Here is a 23,345-nt window from a genome sequence, read left to right on the forward strand (position 1 = left end):
TCGGAAGCCCAGAGCCGCCTCTGCCTGGATCTGCTGAGCAGCATCAGGCCCTGCAGAGCTGCAGCCCTTTCCTCCACCCTGAGGGTGCCTGGGTTTTGAGTCTGTTTTTGTTTTACTGTGACCCTGCAGCTGCCAGAGACATGTTCTCCATAATGCCCTGAGCTCCCTGCAGTGCTCCTGTTCTGCCTTGTGCCCTCCCCACTTGGGAGTTGCCCACCTGCTCCCCAGAGAAACAGGATGGGCAAGCAGGAGGACATCAGACTATGAGAAGAGATGAGCTCCAAACCATGCTCCGATGCCTAGAAAATAGGCCGGATGCTCCCTAATGAAAGAAGCGCATTTGGGCCGAGGCAAAGGGACCATGGCTGGAGATACACTTGCCTTCACGCTCTCTCCTGCACAGGCTCAGCGTCAGCTGTGCCCCCAGCACCAGCGCTGAGCTTGACCCTGCCCTTGCAAAGCAGCTTGATGCCCACACTAAAGCCAGAGTCTTTCCACCCAAGCACGCTTGGCCGTGTGGCACGGTGAGGACCATGACGCAGCAGGGACATCTAGGCTGACACACTGATGGTGGGGGAGACGGCTATCCTCTGAGCCGCTCCAGGCGCTGTGCAAGACTCAGACCAGCCAAGGCAAGAGGCTGGTCCTTATGCAGCCAGGCCCCCCCCATGCAGCAGTGCGGTGTCCTGCCAGTGCTGGAGGGTGGGGGAGAAACCCAGACGGTCGATGCTGCACTGCCCGGGGGCGGGGGGGGCACAGGCTCAGACCAGGGGCGGACGGCCATGACAAGCCAGCACAGCTCCGGCAGCCGGCTGCTTCCCGCTGGCTCCTACCCACGACAGCAGCTGCCGGAGCACATGACGGCCTGATGAGGCCGTGCTAATTGGATTGGCAGGCGGGCAGGAGAAAGATGATTTCCAAGGGGCACGGCGTGACCTGCGGAGAGGGCTTATTCGGTCACTTATTTCTGGTGCTCGGAGCAAGGAGGACAGTTCCCGGAGGCTGTAGACGGACCAGGGCAGGGCTAACTGAAGGGCCCAGCGCTGCACCTGCCCTGGCCTCGCTCCTGCCTATCCGCGTTCCCAGTCTGGCGCGCGTCTCGCCGCAGCCCAGGACCGCGGTTCTCAGCCGGGGCCTTGAGGTCCCGGCGCGGCTTGAGCCTGTTTTTTATGAAGCAGGCGGAGATTTCAAACAGCAGCCCCTGGTTTTGTGCCGCTGAGCGCTTTGAAACAGAGACTTGTGGCTGCCGAGCCCCCGGGGGCACTCGGGCCTGGAAGAGGGAGCATGGCTGGCCTGGGGGGAGGGGCCGTGGCCATTGGGGCGTCCTCCAAAATCAAGGGCTCCTGGGGCAGCGTGTGCGCCTGAACCCCTGGGCTGGGCCCTGGCCTGCTGGATGCCCGTGTCTGCCCTGCTGCAAGGGGGCAGTGGCGGGGCACCAGCCTCCTTTCCGCAGCACCTCCACGGCTGGCAGGGCGTGCTCGGCCTGGGGGCACGTACCCGCCCCGGCCTCGCCGACCATGTGGCATAACTGGCGCCCCACAGCCGGGCTGCCCCGCCAGGCGCCTGCACCAGCCCATCAGGCATCTCCTAGGGTACCCCCACTCCCTCCGGGGTCCTCCCTATACCACCCGAAAGACCCCTCCGCTCCCGCATCCACCAATCAGCAGCCGGCATTCCCCTCTTGCTCCCGCCTGCGCGGTGCGGCTCCTCCAATCACCCTCCAGCCGGGCGGAGTGAGCGGGCCGCCATTACAAACTGCCCTGGGAGGCGGCGTTAGTCGCGCAGCGCCAACCGGAGCCCCCCCTCCCCCGGTGCTGAGGTGGTTGGCCCCTCACACGCATGCGCCCGTGATGTGAGACGCAGAGGAGGGGGGTGAGGGGAAACCAGCGGGGCGCGGCTGCGCATGTGCAGGGAGGGGTGGGCGGGTCCGCGCCTGCGTGCTGCCAGCCGGCGGACGGCCGCGCCTGCGCAGTGGCGCTGCCTGCGCTGCGAGGATGCCCCGGAGTTCTTTAGAATGTCGGGCTGGCGGCTGGTGACGTAGAGCGCGGCGCGCGGCGGAATCCCCCCCCCCGCCCCCCCTTTTCCCGCGCGGGCGATGGGCGGCGCGGCGGGGCACGTGCCGGACGGCGCCTGAGCCCGGAGGGGCCGCACGTGCCGTGGGGCGTCTTCCCGGCCCGGCCCTGCATGCAGCGCCCCCGGCCCCGCGGGGGCTCCCCCGGCATGAGCAGCGGGCGCTAGAGGCCGCAGCATGGCCGGCAGCGGCTACACGGACCTGCGCGAGAAGCTCCAGTCCATGATGCCGTACCGGGACGGCCACAAAGGCGGCGGCGGCCCCCGGGAGCTCGGGGACGCCCCTGCCGCCAAGCGCAAATACCAGGCGGCGTCGGACTCGGAGCCCAGCGACTACGAGGAGGCGGCGGAGAAGGAGGAGGAGGAGGAGGCGCGCAAGGTGAAGAGCGGCATCCGGCAGCTGCGGCTCTTCGGCCCCGAGGAGTGCGCCAAGATCGAGGCGCGCATCGAGGACGTGGTGTCGCGGGCCGAGAAGGGGCTGTACAAGGAGCACACGGTGGACCGGGCCCCCCTGCGCAACAAGTACTTCTTCGGCGAGGGCTACACCTACGGGGCGCAGCTGCAGCGCCGCGGCCCCGGGCAGGAGCGGCTGTACCCGCGGGGCGAGGTGGACGCCATCCCCGAGTGGGTGCATGACCTGGTGATCCGCCGGCTGGTGGAGCACCGGGTGATCCCCGAGGGCTTTGTGAACAGCGCCGTGATCAACGACTACCAGCCCGGCGGCTGCATCGTCTCGCACGTGGACCCCATCCACATCTTCGAGAGGCCCATCGTCTCCGTGTCTTTCTTCAGCGACTCCGCGCTCTGCTTTGGGTGTAAGTTCCAGTTCAAGCCCATCCGGGTCTCTGAACCCGTCTTGTTCCTGCCTGTGAGGAGAGGGAGTGTCACTGTGCTCAGGTAACTAATGCAGTGCAAGGCCTCGGAGTTTCAGGGAATGAACTGAGACACCCCTTAGCTTTGATCCTTGAGTAACGCGGCTGCTCGCCACTAATAATACAAGGGTGAATTGTTTTTCCGTAGCGGAGCGGGTGCGGGTTGCTTTCTGCCCCCTCGGAGGATGGAGCAAAGACCTCTGGGGGGCTGGTTGGACCCGTGATTCAGGCAGCACATCAGGGCTGGCTTACCTGTAAGGGACTTAGCATCTATCTGGATGTGGAGCGCTGGTGGGGTTGAGCTCCATTTTTAGCTTTAATCCGCCCTTGTCAGTGGCAGAAATCCAGGCAGAGATGCACAAAATGGAGCCTCGGCCTGCTAGCGCTCGTTCCAGGGCAGCAGGTCTGGAGCGGGGACTCCTGGGTTCTATTCATAGCTCAGTCGCCAACTTCCTTTCTGACCTTAAACATAGGGAGGGGGCGTGACTGGCCTCATCTTCCCCATCTGTAGATTGGGACTGCTAAGGCTTCTCTTTCTGGAAAGGCAGCTGGCAGTGAGACCCCGCAGTGTGGAGCGAGCCCTGCACAACCGTGCTGTACGGTAGACGTTCCAGGCGTATCTTGGTCTCCGTTTTGCAAATGGAGAAACAGCCACAGGCAGTAAATGACCTGTCCAAGGTCACGCGGCAGGTCCCTGGTAAAGCAGGGATTGGCTTGTGGGAATCCCTGGTCCTAATCCCTTTCTCCATCCCCTGGGTCACACGGCCCTGTCTGCAACTCAGACCAGTACAGGTGGCAGCTGGTAGTGTTGCCTATGATCATTAGTGCGTGTGGCCTCGTGGAACAGGTGGCTTTTTAGGCAATGCGAGAGGGAAGGAATCAAGCACTGGGGCTGCCTGACTTCGTGATGGAGGGTTTATTCACCCCAAAGCTCAGAGGAGCCCTGCAGAGCTCCGTCTGCCTGGAGCGCCCATATAATCGCATCCTAATATACTTCAGAGCAGCCATAAATTAGGAGCTGTGTGGTTTCTTCCCCCCCAGTTTGATAAACGTTCTCGCTTGCTTGCAAGGCTCTCTAAAGGTAACACAATCTCCTGCTTTGGCTTGTAAAATGATCACCGCAGGGTTCAGGAAAGAATTTTTTTTTCCCCCATGTACATGCAGCATTGCACAATTGACCAGGTGCATTAATAATAAATGCTTAGCACTCGCATAGCTTTTATCTCCCAAGCACAGCACAAACATTAACTAATCCTCACGGTTCCCTGGGTGTTCGGTAGGACAGGAGGGAATTGCAAACTAACATGTAAGTGGGCACATCTCTCCTGAAGCTAATGGCGTTCTGCCTGTTTATTCGAAGCCATGAATCGGGTTTGAGGTCAGGTGCTAGGGACAGCCACAGGCTGGAGTAGCCAGGCTGGCTGGCCCGCCAGCTTGATGTGCTATTGCAGATTTTACGTTGCTGTAATGGATTCTAGCTGGACTCAGAGATGAACAGAAGGGTGGTTTCCATCCCCATTTAATTAAAAGGAAAGCTTTCCTGACCTTAAAATGGAGGAGGGTCAGGGTCTTTAAGTGACATACCAAAACCTGCTGGTGAGGGGCCTCGAGGCTGCTCGTGGAGACAGGAGGACTTGAGGTTGCTCTGCTCTGGGCTACTGGAGGGGAGCGGTCCAGGGAGTTCAGGCTCGGAGCCTGGGAGCGCCCCCGGCAGCCTGGCATGCTTAGGGCCAGCTCCATGTCTCAGCAGCCTGAGATTAAACACCCAAGCGTTGGTGGCTCTGAACAGTGCTTCAGGTTTCCGGCTACTGATGGCTGTGGGAGCTTGATTACCTAACCCAAGATGAGAGGTCCTGGTTTGGAGTGGAAAGACCTTTTCTAAAATGGGGGATTATTTCAGTTTCAGTGCAGCTGTTACCAAGCGCTTAGCACTCACTTAAGGGGCATTCAGCGGTGTCTGCAGCACCAAGAACCACTGGGATAAAAAGTTGTCATGATTTCTTAGTCTCGCCAGGCTCGAGAGGGACTGGACATGACTTGCAAGTCTTCTCCGTCCTGCTGGATGTGACGCCTCCCCGGAGATCCAGCCCTCTCTGGTCGTGCTGAGGAGTCACTTCTCCGAAGTGGGAGGGGAAAAGCCAAGTAAACAGCTCCCCGTAGGCAGTTGCCCTGGAGATAGGGAAGCTGCCCAGATAGAAGTGGCATGCGTGTAATGTGTGTGACTCAAACCTGACTGGGGCAGCGGCTGTTCTTGGCAGGGCAGGGCTGGGTTCTGGGGAAGGCAGCGTGGCAACATCTGTTTTGTTGGTGGGAGGGGACGGCTGGGGAGTGCGAAGGGAAAAAAAAGCTGCGTTCTCCCAGCTATTTCCCTCTGCCTCTTGCTTTCCCATCTCTTTCTGTTTCTTCTTCCATTCCCAGGACTGTCATCAGCAGATTCAAAACCACCTCCTTTGCTTTCAGATCTTCTCTGCCTTTCTTTATCCGGCTCCCCTGGCCTAAGCAATCTAGCACGCTGCAATGGGATTCTTTTGGGAAGGGTAGTGAGGGGTCGGCTGATCCCTTCCCCTGACATACAGTGGGACGTGCCCTTCAAAAGTCAGTTTTAAAGCCTTTTTTTTTTTTCCCTGTGGTTCATGCATGTCAGAGAAACACCCTGTGGCATCATATGAGAGGCACTGCACTCCTAATCTGCACCATGCTGGACTCTTATGCCACCTTGGGCAGGATTTGATATTTGTAGATACAGAGTGTATCGTGCAAGCAGACTTCCAGATCTTTAACACAAACATGAGCTCCTGAGCCCAGAGTACCTCTGGCTGTGGAATAGATTGCTTCTGGCCACGCTTCCAGTCCTTTGCGCTCGTTGGATACATGCATCAGATAAAGTCTGGGCTAAGCAACGTGCCTGCCAGCAACCTCCTTTCTTTAGAAGAGGTGCATGCTTCTCCATCTAGGATTCCTTTAATTCAATCCTCTAATCAGGAGGATATCCTCTCTGTCATCTCTAGATTGTCAGGACCTTGGCTAAAGTGATGCCTTATTCTGCCTCTTATGTAGAGGGAGGAATTAAGGGGTCAAGTAACTTCTTCCCGCAGTCATCTTCTAGATATGGAAGGGCCAGGGCTAGGATCTGAATCCCAGCTCCCAAAAGAAAGAGCCAGAAATCAAAGCGCTAATTTTGCTGCGTTTCTTGTCCCGTGAGGGAGGCTGGATGTCAGCACCTTGTCATTCATTTTGCGGCCTCTCCTACGTCTGGGCTGTAACTTTCTGTAGGTGTTGGCTACTGATTCAGTCACTTGAACATTTCCTTTTTTTAAAGGGATAAGGCAAGCAGTAGAAGCAGAAATAGCATGCAGATGCCAGGGTGAATAAAACTTGCCTCTTCACTCTGGGGAAAGTGTCTGGAGGAGGGCAAATATTAAATTGGAAAAGACACTGGGAGTCTACTGGGGCAGCTGTGCAGGGTTAGAAGAGTTTTTCTAGTACAAGCTGTATTCGGCAGGCCAGTGTCCAGATCATATAAATGTCCCCAGTGATCTCGCAGCGTACAGGATTCAGTGGAAACTTTATTTTGTGCTGCTAGCAACCCTGTGTGCCTCAGCCTGGGCCTCAGAGCTGTTCTTTTAGGTTGCTCTTAACCCTCCCTTGTCTTTGATAATGACTGTTTTGTGGGGGAATTTCATGACATGCCCATGTCAAAGCCTAGCAGTGCTGTCTCCTGGCTTTTGGGGGTGCTGGGAAAAATACTGCATTGTTTCTGTCAATATTGAGGTACTGGATGTCCCAACATCTCCCTCCCTATCTGGCTACTACAAGAGGGAGGGAACTTTTTTCTTACTCCCGATTCCCAGAGGTCCTTCCCGAGGCAGAGGAAGATGCCTACTGGCTGCCCACCATTCAGAAGAGCAGGGAAATGACTGAGAGGCAGGTTTTGACCTTCTGGCACTAGAAGAGACTGCGTTGTGGAGGCCTTTGAGCTGCCTGCAGGCAGCACAGGCTGGACGTGCTTCCTTCGCAGGTGTAGGGAGAACGTCGTCTTAGCTGCCGGGGTTGGCATCTCATGTGAAAACACTTAAATCTTTGGCAGTTGATAGAGGCCCGTTGGCTCCTGTTAGAGGAAGCTCCACCTTTGCCAGTGGGAAATAGGCAAGTAGAGTTGTGTCGTGTCATTCCCGCCCCCCCGAGGCTCTGTTTGAACTTAAATCTTCTCAGCAATGCCAGCAATAAGTCTTCTTTTAAACCTCTAGTGAGACATCAAGCCCTTCTTGGTTAAAACCTGCGGCTGTTTCTGTGGCAGTGTACAGACCTCATCTGAGATGACTGGCTTGCACCGCTGGTGTACTATGCTGCAGAGGGGATCTTGGCCAGACTAGTGCAGAGCCATAGGCAGCGTATGTCACCAGGCCATACCTCCTGTTCCTGGACTACAAAACAGGCAGGAAACTTGTGCAGCTGGAGTGTTCCCCCTTTGGACACCTCCAGTCTTGTTCCAGGCAACGAACAAACCCTTTCTTATACCCCAGTGAGAGAGACCATAATCTGTTCATCAAGTGGAGTTAACTGAGACCTGGAGACAGAAGATCTTGCCCCAAGTCTAAAAGGAAGGCTAGAGGAAGTAAGGAATGGCCTTTCCCTGTCCTCCCAGGTGCTTTGAGTGTGAGCGAATACCTGCTTCGGTCTGTTCGGGCTCTGTTTGCCAGGTGTCAGTGGTGGTGTTAGGCTAGGAGAAAAGGTGTCTTGAAAATCTTGCGGGGGGATGTAGAGGACCAGCCCCAATGAAACGGCCACCAACAGTGCCCTTTTCAGACTGCTTTGCTGGCTGCTTGCAGCCTGGACTCAGTCTCTGTGGAGCATGGGCTAAGCACCGGCGGGCAGTGACTGCCGTCGTGCTCCTGGCAGGCCCCTCTGAGCAGAGCGGAGGCTCCAGGCCTGCTGCACATCCACAGCCGTGACTGCTATTAGTTTCAAACTGGCATGAGGCTGTAAAGCAGGTGTCCGTCCAATAAGCCATTGGGGCAGCCGCCCTGCCTGACCTCTAGTGCTAGACAGTTCAGGTTCAGAAATAGGCTTGCTCCTTCTCCTAAAGGCCTCCTAAAGTGAACGCTAACATGGAGGATCTTAATTGACTCGCTGGAGCTTGAAGCAAAAATTCCAAAGCATAGCAACGCCTTAATAATTAAGCTGCTCAATAACACTCTTTCTCTGATACACCTGCAGCCAGATCAGTGCTACTGTATTGAGCGCTCTGCTAAAGGAGTACTGCTGCAGTCTGGAATGAGAAAGGAAGACCATATTCCCTGTGCCGTGGGCAGGCCAGTCTCTTCCATGCGCACAAAAAGCCCAGTCTCAGGCTCTCTTGCCTCTGGGCAGAGCTGCTCGAAGAACCTGCCCTCTACCAGGCCAGGCTGTGGTTCTGGAAAGTGGACTGATGCCTGGCTCCTCTCTGGCGAAGGCAGACGAGTGTTTGCAGGCAGCCACCGCTCCCAGCCGGTCTCTGAGCATTTGGGGAATGAGGAAAGAATGAGAGCAGCAGAAAAGAAAATTAAAAATAGAAACATTTTACAGAACTGGCAGATGCAGTGCAGAATACTAAGTTGTAGCTCCTCCTTGTTACCCGGCCTGGAGTTTGCTGGAGCCTTGATGCTGGCCCCGTGTTTAGACTGGAAGTCAAAGGGCTGCATGTGGATGAGGGAGGGGTGACCTGTCGTAACAACCAGGTAACTGGAAAACGAGTAGTTCTGCTTTGGGGGATACAGTGACCTCTTTCTTTCCTCTGGGCCAAATCCTGTGTGCATATCACCCCACACTGACCTCAGCAGGGTCCCCTGAGAAATCCCCTCTGTCCTTGCAAGCTGCTGTGGTCCAGTTTGGAACATTTTGTGTTGCCAAAAGTGCAGCCTGGAGCCACCGTCGGGGAGTGGGGAGCTGGGTGGAAGAACTACCCCAGTGCTGCCCTTTCCCATCTCCGAGGGATCAGTTCATGCTCTTCATCAAGGGAACAGCTTCCGTGCCAGGAGGGTGTCCCTTAGTCCCTTTGTTTTCCAAGCAGGTGTGACTGCCATCCTCCATATTAACGTGGTGTGGCGATGCTCTGCAAGATCTTGGCCAGGCTGCCTGCCTCACTAATTCCATTCTAGCCAAAGAATGTATCCACAAACAAAAAAAACAGCTGTGGAGGGAGACTTCTATAGCAAGTGTCTGAGGTTTTGCATACCTAGAAATAGCCTAGTGTTTCCGAGAGTACAAACAGCCTCCTCTCTTCTTACCACCTGCCTGAAAGGCTTGTTAGATTAAGTAATGTCTTCCATGCTCTTTGTGAATGACAATACACTTTATTTCCAGTACGCACCTCTTCGAGGGGGCCCTAATACTTGATAGCTCAGACAATCTAGTGTCTCAGCCCCATATGAATTCTCAGTGGTCTAGACCTGCAGTTTAGTTAATGGAACTTAGATAAATTTGGGGCTTCAAACTAAATTTTCCATGCGCCACGACTGGATCTGATTGATTCAACCAGCAGAATCCCTAAGGGGATATCGAAGGGCAGTGCTTGTGTTGCACGCTTGGGGAATAAGCCTCAGTATCCAGTCTTCATTTAGTGGTGGTTGGGAAGCAGGACAGAGGCGTTTACCGCTTCCTCACCGCACAGCTTTCCAGTAGGCAGATGCGTTAATGTTCAAATCCACCTGTCATCGTGTAGCCGACAGCCTCGGAGGTAATGCAAAAGGCAGAACTTCAAGTGAACGACAGCCCTTGTAATTGCAGGCAAGCTGCAGATCTCGGTAATCACAGAAGTAGCTTCTTGGGTGGGGAATTGCCTGGGAAGATCCCTTCCTGTAATGCGGTGGGTTTTATATTGCTCTTTAAATTCACTAAATGAGTTGACTGAATTTACGCTCCATAACGCACTTTATGACTGTGGCTGGTGGTAATTTCTTCTGGCATCTGCTAAAAACCTGTGATAGAGAATGGCAAGGCCTGGATAATGTTAACATCCTTGGGTTTTTCTTTGCTCATCTGAATTGAAAAGCAGAAGCTGTGGAAGGTGGGTTGTGTTGTTCTGTTTGCTGGGGAGCGGGGAAGAGCTCTTGAAAGTTATGGGATAAATAAGACTGAGTCTCAGACTGGTGATAATTTGCAGAGTTATTGGTCAGCCTACTCACAATGTTTTCTTTTCTCCTTCTCCACCCCTGCCTCCCCCCCAACCCTCTTGTTGTCCAGTGGATACGCAGCTGATGAAATTACACACTGCATTCGACCACAAGACATCAAGGAGAGGAGGGCTGTTATCATCCTTAGAAAGTAAGTGTGCAAGCGGCTGGCTGACCTGTAAGGGAACAGCAAAGCTGGGCCTAACTATCATTTCACAGCACTGGCAACATACTTCCAAGTTATTTTAGCTGTCCAAATGTTAGCGAGGACATTAATATGACATCTGCTTACGATGCTTGTTCCATTCTTGTGCTGGGCTTGGCTGGACAGCGAAAGCTGACTGATCTCTTCAGCCTCTTTGGTTACAAATGTGGTCAGTTTTCACATTGGCTCTAATGCCCTGGTACCTTGATGTGAGGTCTGAGGTTTGCAAGCACCGCATTTGCATTTGCATCCATTCATTGTGCTTTCATTACCTGGTTTAATTAAAAAAAATAAAGAGAATTTTAGGCTTGGTGTCAAATTGAAGGGGCTGATCATGTGGTGTCAAGGTACCTTCAAGGTAATATTCTCATACAACCTGCTGTACATAAGTCATTTGACAAAGTTGATGAGTTCTGGGTTGGGGAGGGAATGACTTTCACTCCTGCTGGGGAAACAAATGCTGATGCTGGAGGCAAGTGGGTATAATGGATTAAAGAGCTAGGCCCATAAACCAGTTTGGGGCTTGATTGGCGAGAGGCAGCACCTTGTTGAATCAGTTCTCACTGAAGGCACTGTCTTGAAATGCCTCCAGCTGAAATGAGATGGGTATGTATCTTGTGGTTGGTGTCTGGCGTATAGCTTTAAGAGGTCTAGCAGAAACTTTACTTTAATGTCAATTATGCCTGCTGTGTGGCCTGCTCTGGACTCCTGCCTTCAAGGGGAAAGTCGTTGGGGAATTGCTCTGTCAAGAAAAGCCATTCAAAATGAAAAAGTGACTAATTCCTTGGCATCAAACCCAGAAGGATGCAGGCAGGGGAGGGTAGAGTGGAATGGCTGCAGCCCAGGCAGAAACAAAGCTACAAGGCTGAAAATCTAGACACCGACTTCTTTGAGCTTCCAGACAGCTCAGTTGGCTTCAGGGTAACCTGGTGGCATGGACAGCACAACGCAGTGCCCATTACATCAGCCCAGCAACAAAGTGGAGACTTGGACATCTGGGTGGAGAAGTGAGAACGGGGAAGGCCAAAGCCCTGAGGCAACAGCATGGCAAGAGTAGCTTGCACAGGGGTGAGGGGCTGGAGGTGTAAAGTCATGGCACATAATGAAAGAGCGTGGGTTTAAATGAAGGGACAAGAGAATCCAGTGTGCACTGTGGCTTGTAGCCTACCAGAACCCTTGCCCTTATCGTGGAGACTGGAAGGCTGCTGTGCTGGGGCCACTGGGAATGGCAGCAGCCATGCTAAAGAAAGGCAAGATGCTGAGCAGTGCTGCCGTAGGTGCTTGTCCATTGTGAAATGTTCAGGACCGAGGAGCACAGGCAGGGGTGGGAGACGGGGGTTGCTGTGTCGGGTCGGTGCCTGGCTAAATAGATCAAAAACAAGTTAAACTGCTACACATCTCTGATGCAGAAAGCCCAACTGACTGGTTTTATCCTGTTCCCATTTTGGGTTAGTAACAACATTGCTTATGTCGCTGGAGCCTGAGCGATGGGCTCCAAGTCTTTATGTTACTAGTTTAGCTAGTTCCAGTCTACTTAACTAGGACAGTGCCAGGCCTTGGAGAGCAGGATCTGCTGGCCCTGCCGAGGCTGTTGGCTTAGCCCAGCTCGTAGAAGCTGCCTTGGGCACTGAGTGAAGTTCAGTCCTTACTTGCGCTCTGTGTCCATGTAGTCCATGTCTGGACTTTCCACTGTTGGATTTTGATAGTCGTTCGGCCAGTGATGGAGTAGCAAAGAAACCTGGTTGTATCCTAACCTGCTCTCTTCCTTGTCTTCATAGCATCGCCCAGCACCGAGCAAAAAGCGCATATCCCAGTTTGCAAAGGCGTGTGCTACAGACGCTGCAAGTGGGAGCTTGTTTGAACTTGTGCATGTTCCTGCAAACCTGGACTCTTGTCCCCATTAGGCCTTCAGGGACCTTCATCAAATTTGTATCCTGTCACACGCATTCCTACAGTGAATTGCATCATGTCCTGCATCATGTGACTCTTGCAGATTTAAATAGCATGTTATGAAACCAGGAAAATCAGTGCTTCCTTTAGGCAGGCTGCTAGCATTAGAGCTGCTGGTTATGTCAAAGGACATTTTATGCAGGGTCTGGTTAGGTTATCTTACAGAGATAATGCACCGAAGAATGAGAGGGCCTGTAGGTAGAAGCACGTACATTCAGCCAAGCAGCAAGGTGGCTGGCTACCCTAAAGTCTTTTGGGTTTTTATCCATTTCTGTGCACATTCTGCGTGTGTGGCTCTATTGATTGATCTTGCCAGCAGCAATGGGAGAGCAAAACTGCACGCATTGGAGAAATGATCTGGGGTTCGATCAGTTTGGTGGAACGTGAGAACGGCACGGTTACAAGCCGGGTGTTAACGCTTTAGTGCAGTGAAAGCACAATGATGTTTGCAGTGTTTCCTGTCTGCACCAGAGTGCTGGGCTGCAAGGGCACCAGCAAAGGCTGGAATTTCTTGTGTCCAAGATCTTAGAAGACGTTGGGGTTGGGGGGGTGAAATTTCTAAATTAAAAAAAATAAATAAAAACAATCCTCTCCCTCACTTTCCCTATAACTGTGAACAGTGTTAGTGCAACCTGATATTATTCTGCTGGGCTTTGATAGCGGTTTATGTGATGGATTTTCTGAGCACGTTGGTAGCAGCATTTGTTATAGAGAGCTTTGGCTTCGGATAACTTGCTGGTGAATGTGTAGCCCATCTCTCCTGCTTCTGTAGCTGAAAACTGAATGGCTGGTTTGTTTCTCTCTTTCCCTGGATGCTGTGACTGGGGCAGTGACCTCGATCAAAGCTTTCATTGACAAAGCTAAGACTTACGCCTCTCAAAGTTTCAGATAGGCACAAATTAGGTTAGAAAGGCAAGTCTCTATTTCTGTGCAGAAATTCCTTTTTTTTTTTTTTTTTTTTTTTTTAAACTTTGGGGGTTGCTTCCATCACCCCTTGCCCTCAGATGCTGGAGTTCTCCCCTTGCTTTACAGAAGTGCATTATTTAATATAATCTCTTCCTTTCGTGATTTGGCAAATTTGTACTGATGGTACAGCACAGTTTTGTTTGTTTGTAGTCCCATTGCCCAGCTTCTGATGCCTGTCAGAACTGACTTTAACATTTGCTAATGGGCAGCAAACGGTTTACGTTGTATTTGGCATCTTTATATGTGGTTTTGGGGGTGGCCATCAGACAGCCCAGCATGGGACCGGCTGTCACTTCTGCATCCAGTGTTCTGCCGGGGCACAGATCAGATTTCTGGCCTATGCACAGATGGAACAACGGAGCAGGCAAACTGCTAAAATAATACCGGCTTTAAACTCTCCCTTCCTTTTCACAGCGCGCTAGGCAAACCTTGTGTACAAAAACATGCCTGTAGACAGATTCGTGTGTCGATACACAGGACTTGCAGCGGAGAGAACGAGCTGGTGAGGGACAAGTATAGATGGTTGCTCAGCAACTGCAAACGGCTCTTGCCCGCGGTTTGGAAGGCTCCTCGGCTTTCCTGCACTCTATGGAAACCAGGTTGGAAAGCTGGAGTTCAAGAGCAGAGCAGAAGCACATTCTCCGCCTCTTCGAACCCAAACTTGTACATGTCGATCACGGCACGCGAACAGATGCCGTTTGAGGGAGGCAGAGACCGCAGAAATAACACAGAGGAGCAAGAGGGTTCTGGAGGGTGCACGGAGCATCTCGCCCACATACGCTGTTCTGCAGTGCCTTTTTCTTTGTCCTGGATCTTGGCCTTGTTTAAACTGCTTCAAATATCGTTGAAGCCAAAGACTCGTGTCTAAGCATATTACCGCTATGCGGTTGTAACCAGGCTAAGCTCAGATGGCTCTTTCCTTCCCATGCTGTCCACACAAGCTGCCAGGTACAGCGGCGTCTGGGTAAACAGTGCTTTTCTGTCTGTTGTAGCAGATCCGTTTGCCAGCACGGCTCCTGGTTTAAGCACACAGGTTCTCTCTGACTGTAACTGAGAGAACGTGTCGCAACTGCTGCTTTTGAATGGAATTTCCCATCTTTCAGATCTCCACCTGACTCTCTTGTGCAATCCTCTAAGTTTTTAAGTGAAGCTCTGCAACCCTAGTTGTGCTGCCCTGGCCTCAGCAACGGCTCCCAATTTAGGTAGACAGAATATGACGGTGAAGTTAGCCATTGCTCCGTGTACCAGAGCAGGGGAATTCTTTGCATCACTCCTCGATACTTTGTTCAGCAGCTTAAAACCCTGGGTAATCATTAACTCTCACACTTACTGACCTGTGTTAACTTGGCTGTTTCGGTTTCATGTGCTAGATTTCCTGGCAGATCTTTAGTCCAGAAGCTGAGGGATTTTCAGGATAGGTCTTGCCTTGTTTATAATGAGCTTGGCTTTCTTGGGTGTAGTGGTGGGTGCGAGCTGTGTGATTTGGATTTGGGTTTCATATTGGTTGAAATAGGTAGAATATCTTACTGAGATCTTAGCATTTTTCCCGCAGACTCTTTGAAAACACTTGTCTTTTAAATGTTCACAGAACAAGACTAGATGCTCCTCGATTGGAAACAAAATCGCTGAGTAGCTCTGTGTTGACAGCAGGTTACACCTCTGACCGACTGTCAGGAAGCAACAGGGACCAGATCCTGAAACCAAAGCGGTCCCATCGGAAAGCAGATCCTGATGCTGCTCACCGGTAAGTCCAGCTCCCTTGTGAAAAGTCATCTGGGTGGGGTGCTCGTGGCATTGTGGTGTTGCAAAGCTTCTTGGTGTTTGGCATAGTCTTGGCATGTGCTGTTTATCAGCCAAGTGGGAATCGCCACTTTTAGAATGGCCCGTTTCATACCCGTTTGTTAAGCCAGAAGGCATCACCACTGCTATAGCGGTGCTGTGTAACACGTCCTCCCGCTTGCATTCTTGCCCAGTATATTTCTGCACACGCTTCCTGCTCACATTTCCTATGGTTCCCACCTTGGCGCTCTCTACAGACACATACAGGCTTTAGTGGAATGCAGATCTAAATCATCAGAACTGGTTTGAAGCCTAACTTGGATACCAGGGGAAGCTAAGCTTTGATTTGTAAGCAGCCTGCATCTTTATTGCCAACGGAGAAGCCATAGGCTTGCCTCATTTGATGCAGTAATTCAGAACGCTGATTTCCCGGTAACTAATTATTTCTGACCTCTCTTGCCAAGCAAGTGCACAGCTGTTGCAGATGATGAAGTGGCACTTTTTCCAAAAGAATTAAAGGTGTCGCCACAAAGGAAGAGAGGGACTCTTGGGTGGGATGATTCTTAGACCTGCCTTCCTTGTGTCCTCTTGGTGATCTGTGTACTGGCACTGGGTGCCAAGAAGGGCACGGATGTCAGCTCCTTCTTGGAAGCTGTTTGGGTCTGGCAGCTCCAAGGACGTGGGCACTTGTAATGGGTGTAGTTCAGTGCACACAGTAACGTAAGGGTTCCCCTGCGAGTACACACTCAGGAGAGTTTCTAGCCAGGGTTTATATTCCCATGGTAGGAAAAATTGGTGGTGGTGCAGAATCGGAGTAGCTCACCCATATTTATGCACTATAAGGCCTGATCAGGCTTCCCAGTTCCCAGAGGTGTCTCTGGGGCTTGGTGAGGATTAGGGCAGAGGCTCTTCTGGACATCACACACACATCCAAAGGTTGGCTTGGCTTTGCAGCTTGACTGCGATACAGCTGCAGGCAGTCTTGGGAGGGCTGGGCTTGTTTGAGTCATGTCAGACTGTGTGGGCACGAACTGAGAAACGGAGCCAGTTGGGAGGCAGTGTTAGGCTAGTGAGCGCTGTGCTCACCCAGCGCGAGGTGAATGATGTGGATTCTCCCCTGGTGCCCTTCACAGCAGGGATCTTCCTTCGCAGTGGTAATGTATGGTACCATCAGCTGCACACAGGAAGGGAAAGCCAAGCAGCTGCCCAGTTGTGGTGGTTTCTGCCCAGTCTAAAAGCTTTACTGCAGCCCAGACGGCAGTGAGAATGTGTGAAATATGAAGACTCTTGTGATGTAGAGGGAAAGAATGTGCGTTGCCACAGCAAATCCTCCCCAACACTCATGCTGAACGTCTAAATTAGGTCTGCTTCCGCTGTGTGGGTCTTCCTGGGACTGCTGGGATAGTGTGTTGTGGGAACTGAGGAGAGAATCTGAGACCATTTGGGGTCAATTTGGTCAAAGTAAGTAGGACTTTGTAGAGGGATTTTATTTTTAAATACAGCCATTTCTGGAATATCAGTTTAATCCAAAGTTTGCTTTTGTTCTTGTTAGGCCTCGGATTTTAGAAATGGATAAAGAAGAGAACAGGCGCTCGGTCCTCTTACCAAAACACAGGAGACGAAGCAACTTCAGCTCAGAGAACTATTGGCGAAGGTCTTACGAGTACACGGAGGACTATGACGAGGAGGAGGAGGATGGAAGTCCAGCCAGGAAGGTTAAAATGAGGCGACATTGAGGAATGGGCTTCTGAGGGTCCCAGAGCTGGAGAGATCGGCCTCTGATCTGTGAAAACTTTCCCCCTCCAGCTATTTTCCATCTAGCTTCAGTTTTTGGTTTTGTTCTTTCCTTTCAGCTGATGAGTCCTTGGAAAGGATCTGGCTGGCTGCGTTACGAATGGAGTAAAACTGAGGCACGCGTAGCACTGGGACGTGTCTGGTGCCACCCACGGTTTCCCGAGTAGTGGGTCAAACACAGCTGCTTTCCCTCCCGAAGCAGTGAATGTCAGAGCTGGGCCAGGCTGGCTGTTGGCATTTTTTATTTTCCCCCAAACACCAAAAAAGTGAGAGGTTTCCTTGCTGGAAAGTCACAAAATGTTGGGGTTTTTTTTCCTTTTGCTTTAACTTGTGTGTTTGTTTCTTTTCACATGTTCTAAATCTGCTGTTTGACCCCAAGAATTGTAACTCTCGTGGCCTCCTACTCCATGCTACACCAAAGGGCTCCTCAGTCTGCTACTATATAGTGAGGGTTTTTTCTTTTCTTTTTTTTTTTTTTGTTAAGGGTGCCCTGCAGTAACTGGAAATTAGAAGCTTGCAGACACCTCTCACTGCATCCGGTTACAGAGCGTTTAGGACATTTGTTGCACTTTAGTAACAGTTTTTAAATGCCATATACTCCCCTTCCAGCCCCCATCCTCCAGCTCGCTTGGCCTCGCTGGCATCCTGTCTTCTGCGCTGCTAACTAAAAGGTATGTTTTCTCTGTGAAGAGCAGCCGTAAACTTGTGCCCACAGAAAGGCTGGTTCTGAGGGCTCATTGCAGAGAGAACAGAGCCTTTAGGAACTGAAGTAATTGTCTGCTAGACCTTTGTCTGTAATTGCATACGTGCAGGTTTCCTTTCCAGAGGTGTGTTGTTTGGACCCTAAACATCGTGTCCTGCTTGGCTTTGAGGCCTGTTGTGCCAGGGGACTGAGATCTGTATCGGAGCCCCTGGGACTTTGAGTATGAAGATGACGCACGTGTGTGTGTGCGTGCGCGCGCGTGTGTGTGTGTGTTGGGTACATGCTTTCCCCTTCTCCAAGCGAGAGACTAGCCAGAACGATCTGTCGGGGTTGCATTGCACTGTGAGGGGGCTGACTGGGGAGCACGGTAGGATGTGGTCTCTCTGTGCAGGTAGGAGCTTGTCCTCCTGGGTCCTCACCCGCTCGATCCAAGACGGTGTTCTCTCCCGAGTGCCTCGTTTGAGGACACCCCAGAGCTTTGCAACAACCCAAGGAATCTGCTGGACTTCACTGCAGAGGTGTGCTCCATGACATTGCCCGAGTAGTGCTAGCAGTCCTGTTCTTGCTTCAGTGTTTGCAGTTGGCTTGGTGGTGGGAGGTTGGGGGTCTCCAGACCTGCTTAGTTCTGCTGCTCGGCTTTCCCCGGCAAACACGGGAACTGCTGGGCAATGCCTGTATTCTGCTGATTCGAATGTCAGTATGAATTCCTGGTGCAGAAAGCTCCGTGGCTTGAAAAACAGTACCGAAGAGATCATCTTTGTGGCACGCAGGAGTTGAGGTTAGAATATCAGAAGTCCCTCCATGCTTCCTGCTTGTCTTTGCACCCACATGGCTGCATTATCCTGGCTTAGAGCCTCCTTGTAATAACACATTTAGAAACCTGACTTTAACAAACGGGGGGTGGAAAGAAACCCTCTCTGAATTCAGTATCTTGAAGCCAGGTAGCAGCAGCTGCAAGGAGTGGTCTTTTTTTTTTTAAGTTGTCTTAAACTCTTTAAAAATTGCAGCTCTCTTTGGTTGTGTGTTCAGTGCTCTCTGCTGGTCCGCGCGCTTCACAGGAAAAGGATCGAATACATTTTGAATACAGCCTGATGCTCTCACTGAGATGTTTTCAGCCCACCAGGCCTTGTTTCTTCATGTGCTGTTAGAAATCTAGCATGCTTGCCCACCTCTTAGTTTTTATGCATGCTTTTTTCTTCTCCTGGCCCCTAGTGATGGTCCTGTTGCAAACATAACTTCAGGAGAACTTTTATCCGCATGAGACTCAGGCCCTTTGGGGGTTATCTGTCATCCTTCAACCTGGTGTTTGGATTGCATTTCTGCCACAGAACTCCAATTTGCACGCCTCAAAGATGAGAGGAGCCTGTTGCTTGCCCATCGAGTGAACCCCACTGCTTCTGCCCTGGTGTGGAAGTTCACACTTCTGGTTGCCTTCAGGATGTCAACTGCATTTGAAAATTGAGGCTTGTCTTTAAAGCTGGCATTTCTCTGCCCTTTCACTTGTTAGCTTTGTCAGCAGGCCAACTCCAAGCCATCCTCACACTGAGTAGGGGAGTGCTTTCTTTGGGGACATTGGGTTTTTCTGAGTGTTTGAAACCAGCCCGTATACTGGATCCATGGTGTTACCATTTATGGCAGACACCCTAAACATCAGCCCCTCTACAAGATGGTGGCTGGTCATGGGAGGTTTAGGAGTGCCTGTTTTTTATGAACTAGGCAGTTTTTGGATTTGCATTTTAAAAGCCCCATCACTTCTAAGGGGCTGTGCTGAGCCCCTCCTGCTTATACAATAGCTCAGTGTTTCTGCTTAAACATAGTTCTGGCTGGATGAATAGAAACAGTAGTAATCAGTGCTTCTCTTTCCTCCTAGTACATGCAGTGGATCCTTCTACCCACACTGCTTTCAGCCTGCCCCTGCAGTCTGGCTCTCCATCTTCAGATGAAGTTGGTTTCAGTTTTGCCTCTGAGGTGACAATTTGGTGATGCTCACTGGTGGGGCCACTAATAGAGCACGGTTCGCTGTGTTACCTAGAGTGGAATGAGGTATTGGATTTTTCTTGGGAAAGGAGTGGTAGACCTACTAATGTCTCATGCATCAAGGTCTTTCCTCTAGCAAGGTATAACGACACCTCGTTCCATCCCCTTGTGTGCAGCAGGGGTGCATTCATTGGGTTTATTTTGTATTCCTCCGTGCAACCTTTTTTCTGCTTCTCCATCTTCACGCTTCATTTAGTTTTACAGCTTTTGAGCGAGCAGCAGTGCCCCTTGGGGTTAGCATCAAATCTGTGTTTTTTCTTTGGTTGCAGCATTGACGAGTTGGCAAAATTGGGGCATGACTAGTTGTGACTCCTGATGCTGTCTGTGGGCTGAAGTCGCCCCGTATGTCTGCAGGCCATCCTCCCCAGGTGGACAGATATTTTATACAGACCCACGTTTGTATATGTGTAGATGCACGTTCTTAGTTCTTTTGTACTGATCCACATCCGAAAGAAACCTTCATTCGGACACTTTGAGAATCTATGTCTTCACACCGAGCTCAATATCAAATGACAGGAGACTCCCTAATCTGACAACAGCTCAGGAAATTCATCCCACCCACATCTTGCTTTGATAGCTGTATGTCTGTGCTCTGTGAGGCCAGGTCAAACTTTCAGGGCACTGCCCTGATGTGGAAAACTTCCAGAACCCAAGCAACTCATTTTTTTAATTAGGGATCACCCATGTTCCAGCTGCCTCCCTGCTCCAAGTGGTAAAAAGCTGGCAGTGGGGTCATGACCACCTGTGCAGTGTGGAAGAGAGCTGGTGACTTAGCAAAGCCTCAGTCACGGGCTTGACCCACTTGGTTTTAATCGTTTTTCCTGAGAGCGCACCATAATGCAGTCAGGATTCCTCTCTGTGACCCAGAAGCATGTAGTACGTGAGACCTGTCCAGCAGCCGGCACCCTAAATCAAAGGCACTGCCAAATTACCAAAAAAAAAAAAAAAAAAAAATCCCAAAGACCACGGCAGTATTTTTCTTCACGAAGGGAGATGTTTTCTGCTTTGCAGATAAATGAAGGGGAGGAATTTTGTACTTCTGCTGCTGTTATCCTTGGGCTGCATGTAAGTGAAAGGAGTCTTAAAAAAACCCCGAGTTTATTGCATGGTGAGTGGAGAAAAACTCAGCTGTTGGCTGGTCCCTGAGAAGGCGAGTGGTGTTATAGGGATGCTTTTTTGAGACTCCTCCTTCCAAGGTCATCGTTGCTTTGATGGTGCCAGATGCTCGGAGGGCACTTTGTGTTAACAGGATCCAGGCAAGTGAGACATACCCGCAGCAAGGTCATAGCTGCCACATCTGACTTTTCCCACCTGCGAAGTTCTAGTCCAGCTGGTGCAAGTCACTGAGTCACGAGATGCATGAGCTGTAATCCAAAGGCTTGGTTCATCTTTCAAGGTTGGGCTGCCTAACCAGCTTTTGAAGGTTGACCTATATTTTGGCAAGCAGTGCACACACCTGAGTTCCCCGTGCCAGAAGCTTCAGCTGGGACACAGGGTGACAACACATGCAGGCACAAGCTGACTATTTTTTTTTCTTTCCATTTTTGGTTTTGAATCTCATACAAAGCATCTTCCAGTATTTTCTGTGCAGGGAAAGAGGGAGTGGGGGGGTGGAGTTCTTTGTTCTTTGTTTTTAATGCTGTTAGTACGTGCTGTTGATAGCGATGCTTGCTGGAGATGGGTCTAAACCCACCCCCCAGTTTCATATGGCCATGAAACTGGGGGGGAAGTTCAAAGCTGGCCCTGGACTCTGGTTTGGACCTGCCCCCGGTGACGGCTAGTTTTATATGCCAAATGCAATTTCCCTTTCCCAGTCTGAAGGAGAGCCAGCAGCCCGATGCGTCAGCTGGCCCCCAGCATCCTCCCTGTCCCCCACACGCGCGCACACACCTGAAGTTCTGGCTGACTTTCGTTTTGTTTTTTAAAGATTCTCTAATTTTTTTGTTACAAATAAAGAAAGTGGCAATATTTTTTCTGTAAGTTTTTTCATAGGAGAGCGTGGTTTGTAACAAAAGTTGTACAGTTCTGACGTTTGAGATACACAAAAAAAAAATAATAAAAAAAAAGTCCTGTGTGGAACACTGTAAATGGGCAGAGATTATTTTATGTACAGTACAACGCGGGGGGGGAATCTTTTAATTCCGGTTGATTCTTAGGAAGACTTTAGTTCTTCACTGTCAGGGTTTGAAGTTTCATGGATTTCATTTTTTTTTCCTTGTATAGAATGCTGCATTTAATTGAATAAAAGCAGAAAGCATCACTTGGCTGCGTGAGTGCACGTGCAGTTCTTGGGTACGCATGGAGAACGGCTGCTCTCCAAGAGCCGCGAAGCCACTGACTCTCTTGTCCAGAGCAAGTCACATAAGCCCCATATTGCTCATTTGTGGGGGGGAAGGAGGGTTTTGACTTCAGTTGGAGCTTTGGGGGCCGAGTCCTTCAAATCAAATTGGCGCTTAATGTCTGTGCCAGTAAAGTGAAAAGAGGTGTGGGTGGGAAGGAAAGAGAGGATGCAAAGCATCTCCCCCTAGGGAGGTGGGGACAGGACAAGGAGAAATGGTTTTGGAAGGCAGCAAGAGAAATTTAGGTTGGAGATTAGGAAACACTTTTCCCCCTTGAGGGTGGCTCAGCGTTAGACCAGGCCACACAGAGGAGAAATGCTCCTCCATCCACAGGTGTTTTTAGAGCAGGTCAGATGCACTTAGCAGGGATGGCTTAACCCTGCCTTGAGCAGGGCGTTGAACTCGACAGCCTCCTGCGGGCCCCTCCAGTCTTACTCTCCAAGGAGGCAAAGGTTAGTTGATGGGTCCCTGGCAACACAGCATTTATTATAATGTGTTCTTGCACAAGAAGGGCTGTATGCTGGAAATGAGAGATGGAAAAACCCTCCAGCACTTGATGACTCATCTCTATCCTGAGCTGCTAGCATGTGGTGTCCATCTTGCTTTAAATGCTGAAGTGACAGGACTTCCGCCTCTCCTGTTAGACAGATCATGCCAGAGCCCAGGAGGTCTTTGTAGGAAGATGTTTCCCAAATGTCTTGTCATGGTTTTTCTGTTCTTGATTAGGGTCAGGAGGGGAAAGAACAACTTGGAAGAGCACTTCAGAAATCCAAGGAGCCTTGAAGGAAATGAGTGTCCTGAAGCGGAGGTGAAGGTTCAGGACTGGATTGAGAATCGGACCAACAGTGAGCATGCCTCTCCTAATGTCCATGCAGAGACCGACATGCCCCTTTGGACATGAGGCTCAACCCAAACCCATGGTGCTCCTAGGGTAGCGGCCGTCTTGCCCCAGTTACAGCAGTGCCACGTGGGGGCTCGCTGGCCGACAGCGCTCTGCTTTGGAGCCACCTCCTTGGTCTGGGTTTGACCTGGCCCTGGGATTAAGAAGTAGCTTGGTTCTGCCTGCCTCTCCCATGGCCCGACACACCCAAGCTATCTGTCTGCTGTGTTGCCAGAGCTTCCTCCCAGTGGCTTGTCACTGGGGGAGCCAAGGCGCATTGTCTGATGTGCCCCCATTACCCCAGCTCCCTCTCCTTGGGGCAGGTAGGTGGAGCTGCTTGCTAGAGCTCTTGTGGGGGGTGCTGCTTCTTGCGCTGGTGCTCTGCCCTCAGGCAAATTGGGTCCCCCGTGCATCTTCTCTTCCTTCCTTCCCTACCCTAGTGCTGAGACATCACTGTCCCAGGAGGTGAGATTCACTAGCCCCATCTTGGGCTCTCATTGCCAACTAGCTACACTTCATAATGCAGCAAAGGCTCTGCCGGGCTGTGGCTTCCTCAGGGAGCAGAAGCTCCTAAAACAACTGAAAGGACTTGAGGGGCA

The 23,345-nt window shown here is 51.4% G+C and overlaps 1 protein-coding gene across 1 annotated transcript; it reads left to right on the top strand.

Annotated features, from left to right (window-relative positions):
• The first annotated feature begins 1,939 nt into the window (after positions 1-1,939).
• On the top strand, positions 1,940-21,791 carry ALKBH5 (alkB homolog 5, RNA demethylase). Its single transcript, XM_090024141.1, has 4 exons — positions 1,940-2,967; positions 10,164-10,244; positions 14,803-14,958; positions 16,546-21,791. Exons 1-4 carry the CDS (start codon positions 2,249-2,251, stop codon positions 16,727-16,729), a joined length of 1,140 nt encoding a protein of 379 aa, XP_089880267.1. The 5' UTR covers positions 1,940-2,248; the 3' UTR covers positions 16,730-21,791.
• The last annotated feature ends 1,554 nt before the right edge of the window (positions 21,792-23,345 follow it).

This window comes from Crocodylus siamensis, chromosome 12 (assembly GCF_052110815.1).
Source record: "Crocodylus siamensis isolate JL-2025a chromosome 12, ASM5211081v1, whole genome shotgun sequence".
Taxonomy (NCBI): domain Eukaryota; kingdom Metazoa; phylum Chordata; order Crocodylia; family Crocodylidae; genus Crocodylus; species Crocodylus siamensis.